Source organism: Marmota flaviventris, chromosome 5 (assembly GCF_047511675.1).
Source record: "Marmota flaviventris isolate mMarFla1 chromosome 5, mMarFla1.hap1, whole genome shotgun sequence".
Lineage (NCBI taxonomy): Eukaryota > Metazoa > Chordata > Mammalia > Rodentia > Sciuridae > Marmota > Marmota flaviventris.
In genome coordinates this window covers 88139806-88153601 of record NC_092502.1, presented here as the reverse complement: position 1 = coordinate 88153601, position 13796 = coordinate 88139806, and the positions used below count along the sequence as shown (strand labels likewise).

Here is a 13796-nt window from a genome sequence, read left to right as displayed (position 1 = left end):
AGCATGTGTTAGAGGGGAGCTATTCTAGATTAAAGACTTATGTGAAATAACTTTCAGCGCTGTGCATGAATCTTGAGTGAATACTATCTCAATTTAAAAAAATCTAAAAGATGTACTTTGGACATTTGGGAGAAATTTTATAGTGGCCTGGAAATTAGACGATATTATAAATTGTTAATTTTCTTGTCTATGTTAATGGTGTAGTGATTAATAAAAGAATGTTCTTATTTTTGGAAGGTGAATGTAAAAGTATGTTAGAGCCAAACTGTCCTAGTGACTGCAACTTACTCTTACATGGTTCAGCCATGTGTGTCTATGTGTTCATCTATCTAGAGATTAGGCAAAAATAATGAGGTTAGTAATTGCAAGACCTAGGTGGAGGATATATGTTTGTTCACTATATCATTCTTTCAACTTTTTAAATGTTTGAAAATGTTCTTAATAAAAAGTTGGAGGAAATAGAGGTAAAAATAAATAAAATTGCATTAATTATGATCAGAACTTTTACATAATTCTGTGAAGTAGACAAGTACTCTTGGGTCAATTTGTTTTTGATATTGTTTTAAAGAGCAGGCACTTGATAGCACAGATGGTGATTATAGTTTACAATGTAATTATATATTTAAGAATAACTTAAAGAGAGGAATTAAGATTCCCAAATATAAAGAAATAAGGAGATGAAAATCGCATTATAACTCTGACTTGATTTGATCATCACACATTGTATGCATGTGTTTGATGATCACACTGTACCCCATGCATATGTGGAATTATTATGTGTCAGTTAAAAATTTTTTTTTTAAATTATTTATTTTAGTTGTTGATGGACCTTGTTTTATTTATATATGGTGCTGAGAGTTGAACCCAGTGCCTCACACATTCAAGGCAAGCACTCTACCACTGAGCTACAACCCCAGCCCAGTTAAAAAAATTTTTAAAGTAGGCATTTGATAAATATTTGTTGAATGAATGAATTTAAATTAAAAAAAAAAAAAAACCAGAAAAATAAAAACTAGAATGGAAGAACATTTTCAGTTATAAAAAATTCATATAAATAGACCATAAAATATACACTTTTGACTTTGAACTTTCTGGTTTGCTCAGTGTAAGGGGAGACCTGGTCTGTTATATGACAAACCCTGGGTTCTTAAATACTTTCTGAATTGGAAGATGGGGGAGGGGTGTAAAGGCCAAATAGATAATGTAGCTAGCAAGTTATTAGTTCTTATTGATCCAGAAAACATACCAGTTTCTCTGAGAAAGCAAAACATCCCACATCCTTTAGCACTAAAAGAAACTCCTTGTGTGCATCTTCATTTGGGTGTACTAGGTGGTATAATAGACAGGGTCTTCAAAAGCATCCCTTCAACAAATGCAGTCTCCACTTTCATAGGGCTGCTTCCTGTACCCTGTAGTTAAGAGAGCTGTGGGCATAGCTCTAATCATAACCAACAGGCTATCCCTACAGTCAGGGTATGACTCTGTAGGTGATATTTTCTAAGGACCAATCCTGGGCTCTGGAGCATGTGGCTTTCAGACATATCTCAGCATTTAAGGTACTGTGAAGGTGCCACAGGCAGTGGCAAAGAGGGTGGAATGGGGTACAGTGTAGGGCAAGCCTCACCCCCCAAAGTGCCTTGTCATCTACTTTATGAACTGGGCTTTGCTTTGAAGGATTTTCATTGCTAAAGAATTTGAATTCCACAGGTTCAGAAGAGCTCATATCCTTCCATCAACACTACACAAAGATTCCTTTCCTCAGCTTGGCTGTGGATAAAAGGGAGATGGCAGACATTTTATAGTAGGGTCTGTGATAGGGCATGGGGAGCATGGATATTTTGAGCCCATAGAGGGCTAGTCTTACTTTGTTGGTAATCGAACTAGTAAGTGGAAGGTTATATCCTCTTTTGGAAACTAGAGTGTTTAGTTGGCACTTTTGCTAAGGTATGCTGAGTAAAGAGTTGTTCTGGGAAGCCTGTTGCTTTAGTAGGAGGAAAAAAGATGAGGCTCAAAATAAGATGGTCAAGATGGTTTCAAACAGTAGAGTCCAGGATTCTGAACCCTGACACTGAGAGTTGCAGAATTTTCACAGGTTTCCCTTGACCCCCACTCCTGGTTCTGGGAGGAAAAGGACCAGATGTGTGCTTGGGTTCTTCAGAACTTAGAACTTTGTTTTAGTTTAAAAAAAAAAAAAAAAACACATAAAAGTAAAGAATGAGGGGCTGGAGTTGTGGCTCGAGTGGTAGAGCACTCGCCTAGCATGTGTGAGACCCAGGGTTTGATCCTCAGCATCACATATAAAAAAAGGTATTGTGTGCAACTACAACTAAAAAATAAATAAATGTTCAAAAAAAAAAAAAAAAAAAAAAAGTAAAGAATGGTAACTACCAAAATACTGACATTCAGTATTTGGGAGGATGTTTTATTTTGGGACTTACAAATAGTGATAAGTGTTGCTTTATTGCTCCTTTTGTCATCAGTATATTTTTCATTTGCATGTTAAAATGTAAATGTATGTGTGTCTGTGTTGTACAATTCTCCTGTAAAATTCATTTCATATTTTTATGATGATGGTGAAAAATAATCAAATGTTGGCCCTTTCTTACGGTTTGACCTGATTATTATTTTAAAATATTGTACTGCATTTAAAGTAAACCTGAAATTATTGGATCTGTAGACTTAAAAATGTAGCTTATTATTCTTATTTTCTTTTTTGAAACAGAAAAAATGCCTGTTTTAAAGGCTGAAGCATCGCATTATAACTCTGACTTAAATAACTTACTGTTCTGCTGCCAATGTGTGGACGTGGTGTTTTACCACCCAGATTTAAAGGAGGTCATAGAGGCCCACAAGATTGTTCTCTGTGCAGTAAGCCATGTTTTCATGCTGCTTTTCAATGTGAAGAGTCCCACCGAAATTCAAGATTCCAGTATCATCCGAACTACCCAGGATCTCTTTGCTATAAACAGAGATACCGCTTTTCCAGGTGCTAGCCAGGAATCTTCTGGCAACCCACCATTGCGAGTCATTGTTAAAGACGCCCTCTTCTGTTCTTGTTTATCAGACATTCTGCGCTTCATTTATTCAGGTATTCTGTCAAAAGGTTCTGGTTCCTTAAACTCTCATAAGCCTTTGAAATGAAGTATGCCTATAGTCCTCAAGAGTATTGGTTAGTGTTACATTTATTCTTTATAACATCTGAGGTGACATTTATACATGATATAATATTTGCTTTATTTATAAGAATTGGTCCAGGATTTCTGACATCCTTACAAATTTGTTTACCTGTTTTCCCCCACCAGTTTTTTAAATTGTGGCAAAATACATGAAACATAAAATTTACTCTTAACCACTTTTAAGTGTGCAGTTCATTTGTATTAAATACATTCATAATGTTGTGCAACCATCACTACCATCCATCTCTGCAACCTGTTTTGTCTTATAAAACTGAAATTCTGTGCCCATTAAACAATAGCTCCCCATTCTCCTCTTCTTCAAGCCCCCAGAAACCACCATTCTACTTTCTGTCTCTATGATTTTTGACTATTCTAAGTGCCTCATGTAAGTACAATGGTACTTGTCTCTCTAGGCTTATTTCAGTCTTATTTCTTAGCACAGTGTCTTCAGGGTTCATCCGGGTGCCGCATCTGTCAGATTTCATTCATTTTTAAGGCTGAATAGTATTCTGTTGTGTGCATATACCACATTTTGTTTATCCATTCATCTATTGATGGGCATTTGGGTTGCTGCATTACTTTAGGTGTTGTGAATATTGCTGCTCTGGGCATGGTTGTACAGGTATTTCTTTTGAGGACCGTGCTTTCAGATCTTTTGGGTATCTACCCAGAAATAGAATTTCTAGATCATATGTAATTTTTTTGTAATTTTATTTTTAATTTTTAAAGAAATTGCATATTATTTTCCACATTAGTTATACCATTTTAAAAAAATGTTTGTTTATAGGGGATGTGGCTCAAGCAGTAACGCGCTTGCCTGGCATGCGCAGGGCGCTGGGTTCGATCCTCAGCACCACATAAAAATAAAATAAAGATGTTGTGTCCACCGAAAACTGAAAAATAAATATTAAAAAAAATTATCTCTCTTTCTCTCTCTCTTTAAAAAAAAAAAATGTTTGTTTATTTTTTTAGTTGGACACACTACCTTTATTTCATTTATTTATATGTGGTGCTGAGGATCGAATCCAGGGCCTTGCACGTGCTAGGCGAGTGCTCTACCACTGAGCCAAAACCCCAGCCCCACCATTTTTTATTCCTATCAATGGTACATAGGGATTCCAGTTTCTCCACATCCTCAACACTTGTGATTTTCTGTTTTTCTCATGGTAGCTGTCTTAATGGATTATCGGGGTATCTCATTGTAGTTTGGATTTGCAGTTCTCTAATGACTAGTGGTGTTGAGCATCTGTTTTTACCCTTATCATACTTGCTTTAGTTTCACATCTATTTGTAAAAACTGTAGTCTTCTACTGAGCATGTGTGTTAAGATTCTTTCTTTGAATTATAAATATGAAATGTAAGTCTTTACTGCCAGTTTAAAGAAATAAAATTTTCCAATGGTATATGAAATCAGGTGTTTTAAAACCTAGCTATTCACTCTTTGGTTTGACTCTTAGGTTTTGGAGAAAATTGAAGACATTGCAATTTAGAAACTGGGAGTCATAAATCTAAAGTTAGTTGAGACATGATTAAGTTTGGCGATGATTTCCTTAGAATTTTTTTCCCTTACTTTCTAAGATTCATATTTTCAGTTACTTTTCTTTTTGTCATTTTAAAAACTCAGTGGTAACTGTATTCTAAAGAATAGGAGTTTTTTAAATAGAATTTAAATAAAATTTGCATCACTTTAGCAAAAGAATCAATGGTCTCATGCCCAAGTGTCCTATGTATGGGTAGAAAAGAGTGCATATACAATGATCTTTCAAGTAAGCATCTGAATATAAGTTTTCTGAGGAAAACTTTCTTTTCTTCTTAATAATTTTCTTTTTCTACTTGAAATAATGTATTTGGATAGTCTTCATTTAAATGGTTGATGTTAAAAATAAGATGACACTATTTTCATTTGTGTTGTAGTTATATAATTTTATAAATTAAAATGTTATGATTTTGAAAAGTATAGTTACAGCATGCAGGTTTATGTGTGTAAAATATATATGTATTGGACTAGAATGTGGTGGAAGGTCAGTGAACACTGGCTTGGAAAAGGCAAACGTAAGGACCCCTTACGTACAGCACACACCCTTCAGCATAGTACGATCATATGTAATCATATGTAACCACTTCCATTACAGAGTATTTTCTAGTAGTTGGGAATCATCATATGAATAAGACAAGAGTAGTTAAGGACTTCTTTTAGTACTACAGATTTTAATGTTTAAACCTAGAATTTCACATTGAGTTCAGAATTTGAGACTAATTTTGAAAAGCCAAAATGTTTGCATGTTAAATGAAAAAAAAAAAAAAAACGTTTTTAATGACAAGTTTAAGGAAATGTGAAGGATGTGTTTTACTTCTCAGTGATTTTACTGTTGAAATTCTATGAATTATTCAGCAAGTTTCCCACAATATCCATTCAATCCTTTCAAAGACACACAGACATTCTGAAGTCAGTTACATCTTTAATATGGCAGCAGTAAAACGGCAACATGTACCTCCAGTGGTTGAACATGCCTGGCTTTCTCCTAGGGAGAGATTTTTTAAAATTCCAAATTTATATAGGCAGATGCGGGAAAAGGGTTAAAATAAAAAGTTCTCCTTGTAACCCATACCCATTCTCCAGACTCAGTTACCTATAAAAACAGTTTCTTTTTGTATTCTCTCTGATGCTATTTGAAAGTGAATAATAATGAACTATTAAATATGCTTTAGTAAAAACATAGTCTTCAGTAAGTGCTGTTTTCCAGGGACCATAGATAGTTTCCTGAGGCCGGAGCATAATGTGGAAGATGAAGGCTGATGGGAGATGAGGCAAGGCCTGTGGAAACAGTTCCTGCCTTTCCTCGAAGCTATGCTAGAGTGTTTTAAGCATCATCAGACTGGACTTTAGAAAACTCATTTCTGGTGATTGTGTGAGGTTGGAATAGAGAAGGTAAGACAGGAATCCAGTTAGGAGGCCCATTATTTCATTCTGGTGACCAACATTTGGGCAGTGACTGTGTTACCCTTGGCCCTTCATCATCTAGACTAGTGCTCTCAAATCTTCAAGTGCACTCAAGTCACCTGGCAGTCTTGTTAATGAGCAGATTCCGATTTGGGGAAAGGCCATAAGATTCTGCTTTTCCAACAGCCTCCCAAATGCTTGATGCTCTTGGAAGAATGGGTACCAGTTAAAATTTGGCTTCAAATTTCGTTCAGAAACTGAAGAACGAACCCTATACCAACTTAGGGCACAAAGTCAAAATGGCGTGAGCTGCAAGGTTGGTGCTGAACTTTTTGGAGTTGGGGTGCTCAGCATCCTATTGTGTCCTCTGCCTGAAGTGGGGGGAAGTGGATACTTAGCTCTTGATTAGAAAGTAAGTGAGCCAGGAAACAGGGATTAGAGGGCAGAGGCCAGTGGAGTGAATGGAGTATGGAGAGCTTCTTGAGCTACCTTAACTTCATAGCTCCGCTTCCTAACCTGACACTGAACTAGCCCATTTCTTCAGTGATCACTTCCTGTACATCTCAATGAGGCAGAAGGTGGTGTTAGCTATGAATAGGGGTACAGGCCCGTGACCTGAGGCTATAGGAGACCCTGGTGCTAGTTGAGAAGGAAAAGTAACTGGTTCTACAGTTAATTATTCTTCATTATTTAACTTACTTTTATTCTTTAATTTTTTTTAAATTTTTAGTTGTTGATAGACACAATATATTTATTTGTTTTTCTATATGGTGTTGAGAATTGAACCCAGTGCCTCACACATGCCAGGCAAGCACTCTACCATTGAGCCACAACTCCAGCCCCTTCTTTAATTTTTTATAGATAATAACCTGTGACTCTGGCAAAAGCTATGTTTAAAAAATAGTAAAACAAGACTGGGGATGTGGTTTAGTAGTAGATGCTTTCTTAGATGTGCAAGGCCACATGTTCAATCCCCAGCACCTAGGGAAAAAAAAGAAAAGGAATAAAATATATTTTCAAATAAAGAAAATTTTGAAAAATGTAGAAAATGTGTAAGAGAAACAAAAAAATCACATAGATCCCACTGTCAGGAGAAAATGTTTGAACATTATTACTTTTTTCTAGTCCTTGTTTGTGACTGCTTTTTTTTTTTTTTTTTAAATGTCTTTTATCAAATCAAACAAACATTTTAAATATAACATACATTTTTCTTAGAGTCTTCAATAAAGGAGCCAGGTCTGTTTTTTTTTTTTGTTGTTGTTGTTGTTAGGATATCATGGCCAACAAGACTGTTGGTATTCATGTCAGTTCTTCTGCTCACACAGAGGTAGAACACTAGGGCATGGCATGCTATGGATATTTGCCCTGAGAAAACAGGGGCTGAAAGATCAAAAGAAACCTATCTCCTGCCCTTTATTTTGTTGTTGAGGTTTTTTGTTTGTTTGTTTGTTTTTGTTAAATTAAGCAGGTTACAAAGAATATTTTGATTTTTTTTAATAGCATGCTTTTTATTTTAACCTGTAGGAATTTGAAATTTTGTTTATATTGTGTCACCTTGGTCATCTGGTCCTTTATTTAAGAGGGTCCTATTTAGTAGTATGGTTAACATTTTATACCTAAATTTAAGGCTTCAGTTTATTTTCCCATTCAGATTTTTAAATAAATAGATAACAGTCCAGGTATGTCTGTTTTGTATGTGTTAATTTTCCATTGGATGATAAAGAACACTGCATAATGTGTCAGTATCTCATGACTGCTCCTTAGAGGAAAAGAACTAGTGGCACAGTGAGGCCCATGGTTTCTTGGTCTTCAGGGAGTAATCCTTAAATGGCATACAATTGTAACATTCTTACAATACTTGACACAGTCTTAGGCTTGCAAATTTCTGTCACCTGATCTCAGATGGTTAAGAATTTAAATATTTGTAAGAGCCTCAAAAATGTAGCTTTGATCTCTTCCTGTCACAGAAGGACCCTAGCATTTCATATCACTTACTGAAATGCTGCAGGGTAGATAAATATGTGGAATTGAGTGTTCATCTTTAGTTTGCATTGTATACTCCTTTGCTTAGAATTATTCTTGGCATGTTCTTTTCTGCATTGCATAAAAGCAGCCTGTTATACCTGAGGTTATACCTGAGTATAATGTGCTAAGAGGCTAGATAAGTGCTTTGAAAAGCTATCCTTTAAAAAATCCCACTGAGTTCACTCCCGGGTCTCAGCACCAAAAAAAAAAAAAAAAGAGAAAAAAAGAAAAATCCCACTGAATAATGCAAGATGAAGAAACTCTAGAGATCTTGCCATATGGCTTCATGCTTATTGTTAACAATACTGGACTATAAACTTAAAAAATGTAGGAGGTTGGGCTGTGTGTGGTGGCACATGCCTATAATTCCAGTGACTAGGGAGGCTGAGTCAGGAGGATCACAAGTTCAAGGCCAGCCATAGCAACTAAGGGAGACTCTGTCTCAAAATAAAAAGGCTGGGTGTAGCTCAGTGATAGAGTACCCCTAGATTTAATCCCTAGTACCACAAAAATAAATAAATAAATAGGTAGGTAGGTAGATAAATAAATGTAAAAGGAGGAGGTTAGATCTTTTATATCTCATGTTAAATGTCTTTATTACAAAACAAAATTCCCAGTGCAATGATTATGGTTTTATTTGGACCTAAAGGCATCAAAGATGATTCCGTTAGCATTTCTGATTGTGAAAACAGCCCACTCAATTAATGTGCACTTAAAAATTAGTCTTACTTTCAGGCTGGGGTTGTGGCTCAGTGGTAGAGTACTGGCTTAGCACTTGTGAGGCACTGTGTTCAATCCTCAGCACCACATAAAAATAAAAAAATAAAAATAAAGTATCATGTCCCTCAACAACTAAAAAAATAATTTAAAAAATTATCTTTCTTTCATCCTTAGTTATTGGTTCTTTTTGTGTCTGTTTTCACAAACCAATAGCCCAGTGACCTGTGTGTGTGTGTGTTGGGCGGGGAGAGGGTTACCTGATGCTAATCCATGTATTTAGATTATTTGATACATGTTTACTTTCAGATAATAATCTCATTGGAGATATAGATGCTCTTTAGTTAATGTAACTTTACTTATGTTAACATGTTAACTTAGTGTAACTTTTACTCATCATATTAAAGGTGACTACAGAGACAGTATTTGTGTTCTCCTTCAGCTTGGGTGAGTGTAGACAATCAAAAATAACTACACCTACTACTTGCTGTGTACCGCTTACCCTGGGTTATGATAATGGATGAGATTTCTAAAGGTAGAATAGTGGTCATCAGCAGCACTCCATACACATCAAGTCACCTAGGAGGTCTTAAAAACATATTGGTGTCAGGGCCTCAGCTCCAAAAATTATAATTTAATTGGTACGAGACCTCTTCTGATAGCATTTTATAACAGGTACATCTCCAGGTAAATATAATGCACAGATAGGACTGTGAATAGCTGATATAGAATAAATTTAAATATCTTCCTTTTTTCCTTTTAATTAGTAGTATTGAACCTGAGCTACATTCCCAGCCCTTTTTATTTAATTTTTTTTTTTTGTTTTTGAGACAGGGTCTTGCTGAGTTTCCCAGGCTGTCCTCAAACTTGTGATCCTTCTATCTCAGCCTCTTAAGTCTCTAGGATCACAATTGTGTGCCATAGTGCCCAACTGAACAAAATTTCTTTGTTCAATTTCCATTGGCTTTTCCACTGGGTCCTTAAACTCTTGATGTTTTTATGCAGACTTTTTGTATGCATAGGGGATTTTCTGGAGAAATGCTCCCATTCATGACACCTTTAGAATGTTTTCTGTTTCGTATTCCTCTACCTGATGGTCAGTGCTCTCCATGATCAGTATGGGAAAGAGTGCATCTACCTTCTTCCCCAGGGCAGACAAATAACTTGGATATTGGAGCCCTTGTCGTAGTAGCTCATATTCTGGCCAGTGCTGTTATCACCAGTCACAGAGAGGTGGCAGCTGTTCAGGCAAGAGTACTTCCGGTTTCAAGAAATGTAGGGGAAGCCCGAAACTCATTTGTTAAAAATATAAGAGCTATTAAATGTATTTCATAATAGTAAGACTATGTTTGGTAAAGAAAAAACTAGAAGAAAATGCTAAAAAAACAAAACAAAATGAATAATGATATCTAGTGTGAGATTAATTTTTCTTACCTTCTGCTGTAATAGAAAATTATAATATGTACTAATTTGCTACAGGTGCTTTTCAGTGGGAAGAATTGGAAGAAGATATCAGGAAGAAGTTGAAAGATTCTGGGGATGTTTCTAATGTAATTGAGAAAGTTAAATGCATTTTAAAAACACCGGGAAAGGTAAGTTAATTTGTTTGACTCTCTCTGACATAAAATGATGTATGTAATATGGAGTCATTAGAAGAATTAAGTAATATATAAATGAGTATTTCCCCTGAATATATTTCTTCCATGTAACATCTTAAGTAGAAACACATGCTATTTTGTTACTTAGATTTAAATTTATGTAAGAATTAAAATATGTGTGAGTCATGTCTTCAAAATACTCATTTGTGAGTTCAAACTTCTGGAATACTTCACTAGAGCTCTGGAAATACATGATCCATGTCAGGAAGGAAGGGTTGTTTGATTTTTCCAGCTGCAGTTCAACTTCTTGGAGAGGATGCTTTCTTATGGCTCACAATCAAAGTTGTTTGCAGGAGGAGGGCAGTTCCTGTGTGTGCCTTTTTTGAGGGTTCTGAGAAATTTATATAACCAGGTGGGCAATTAAGGATTCTATCTAGTTTAAGTTCAAAACTATAACTAAGTTTGGGGTTATAAAAATATAGAATTTATATATGGCCATAAATGTGTACATTAAAACTCCAATAACTTAAATTGTAGACTATATAAGAACTTTTAAAAGTAGATTTGTTAAATTTTAAAACAACCACATTATATAATTAAACCAGTGTACTCTTATTTCAGATTCTGTGATAAACAAGTTGACTATAGTAGATAAAAAGGTACATTGTGTATAACGCCTAGCAGAATACAGATTTATATTTAATGTAAAAAAAGAATATTATTTCTTTATTTATTTTCTACAATTGACTTTGTCACTTCTACAACCCTAAATTTATAGTTTAAAAATATAAACTATAATTATAATGAAGATTCCTGACTGTTCTTTAATTGAGAAGAAAGATTTTTTAGCAAAATAGCGTGGAATTAAGGGGCCAGATCTTTCTTTTACTTCAGTAACTTATTGAAGCAGATACTGAAGCTGTCTAGTTTTACAGGTGTTTAGCAGGATGGTAGCTCTCTTGCAACTAATTCAAGTAAATAATTATTTTGTAAAAATATGTAATACACCTACATTCTGTTTTTCAAAGCAATTGGTCTAGTTAACTTATGTTATGGATCATAACTTATGTATTGACCAATGAAAATGCACATCATATACATCTGTGTTCTCACTAAACTTCTGCCCTCTCACTTTTTTCTTTCAAATTCAAAGCAGAAATGACACATACATTCATACGTAATATATAGGTACATAATGTTCACAGTGTACAAATTCATACCTTTATGTACAGGTAAGGGAAGAGTGTTGCTTTTGTTCTGAACCTGCACCTTTTTTCATGGGTCTCATTCTGCATACATCCCTTTGGGTACTGAGAATAAACTGAATTCCTCTTGTGAAGGGAATTCCATGCTATTGAACTAAAATCCCTTGCTTGCACAAGAGGGAAAGTTTTTCCACCCATCTTCTGTGCTTTCCTGGGATAAAAGTCCATCTCACTGACTGAACACATTACAGGAAAGTAACACTGTGTTGGGGATGCTGCTCAGAGTGCTTGCCTAGCATGCTCAAGGCCCAGGGTTCCATCCTCAGTACTGAAAAATGGAAACAAACAAAACAAAACAGAAAACAAGTGACACTGAATTAGAACTTCGGGAATGTGGATTTAAATTGTGAGCCTGCCACAAATTATCTCTACAACTTAGAGCAAGTCAGGGCTTTCTTTAAATGGAGGCACTGTGCTCCTGGAGGCTTCTACTAACTTCCAAATCTGTGATACTTGCTGGCTGATAGTCTCCTTTTTGTGAAGCATTCACTAGCTTCTATCCCTGGCTCCTTCACGGTGTATTGTGGCACATTGTGAATAGGTAAGAATGTGGTTAAAGGACCCCCATTCATGTGGTCTGTTTTACCTCTCTGCTTCCTCTTGGACGCCATTCAGCAGTGTGTTTCCTTTTTCTTTGTGAGGAAGGATACTGCTATTTTCCCCACTCACTAAAGATTTAAAATTTTCACCACAGTAGATTAATCGGCAGTGGGGAGTATGTGTCATTTATTCTTATTATTCTTAATGTTACATGTGTGATTATTTCTAGGAGATAGAGTGTTTTGATTTCCCTAGCTAGCCAAGTAGAGGTTTAAAATTCTGAGCAGGGCTGCGATTCAACCAGGGAAATGGGTGAATCTGTCAGGAATGAGTAAGATATGATGTTTCAATAAAAATCATCATTAAATCATCCCAAATGAGCGTATAATAATGCAAAAAAGCTTGTAGTCCTAATGAATCCTAGTATTTCAAATAAGTTATATTTCTTCATCTTTGGGCAACTCTACCTGAAAATGTTCAGGTTTGTTTAGCTTATTCATTATAAATAAACCAGAGTAAGTAAGAAAGGAAAAGAAAATGGATGGAGGTTGAGGAAAGTGAGGCTGGCCCTCAACTTCTAGGTTTGGAACAAGGGGACGTCTGAAGGCTGAGTGGGATGGAGGCACTGCCCCTTAAGGCTGCCAGCTGCAGCAGGCAGGTGTGATGGGACAAGGGATGTGTTGTCAAGGGAAGAGCAATTGGAGCTCCAGATCAGAGACCCAGGTGAATGAGTAGTCTGTGCAGTGTATAGAAAAGATATTAGGATTATAAGATTGGTGATTAAGATGGACATGAGCCAATTAATCACTCTAAGGTGTGTGTGTATTTAATGTTCATTTCTTTAGGAGAAAATATTGAGCTAATAGGCAATAAAAGAACATGGTATGATAAGGGGAAAATGTATTTTCCTAAATTGCCAATTGAATTTTTGTCTTCTTTCTTTTCTTTCTTTTTTTTTTTTTTTTAAAGAGAGAGAGAGATAGAGGAGAGAGAAAGAGAGAGAAATTTTAGTATTTATTTTTTAGTGTTTTGGCGGACACAACATCTTTGTTTGTATGTGGTGTTGAGGATCGAACCCGGGCCGCACGCATGCCACGCGAGCGCGCTACCGCTTGAGCTACATCCCCAGCCCCTTCTTACTTTCTTAATGAACAAATCAGATAGAATGAGTAAACTTATTTTGTTAGGCATTCATATGTGCTTGTGCTGCTGCTGTTTCTCAATGAAGACCCGTAGCAGTTCAGGTTCCTACAGCTTCTTGGCTATAGAGTTGTGTTTTCACTTAGCCAGTGCCTGTCCTGTGTTGTGTGTTGAGTACGGTACTATAAACAAGGAGCAGAAGTAGTACTTGAGGGTGAGTTTCCTCCAACACTGTGATCAGAAGTGCCACAGAGAGGGGCTGGGTTTGTGGCTTAGTGGTGGAGCAATCGCCTAGCACGTGCAGGGCCCTGGGTTCAATCATCAGCACCACATAGAAATGAATAAATAAAATAAGGTATTGTCCAACTACAACTAAAAAATGAATATTAAAAAA

General features: G+C 35.9%; 1 protein-coding gene across 3 annotated transcripts in view; it reads left to right on the top strand.

Moving 5' to 3' along the window:
* Rhobtb3 (Rho related BTB domain containing 3) overlaps positions 1 to 13796 on the top strand; it is a 55901-nt gene that overhangs the window by 18390 nt on the left and 23715 nt on the right. For all 3 annotated transcript variants that reach the window (XM_071612395.1, XM_071612396.1, XM_027927872.2), the window contains exons 6-7: positions 2723 to 3088; positions 10339 to 10451. In XM_071612395.1, the coding sequence (XP_071468496.1) occupies positions 2723 to 3088; positions 10339 to 10451 (479 nt within the window). The remainder of the gene's footprint in view (positions 1 to 2722; positions 3089 to 10338; positions 10452 to 13796) is intronic.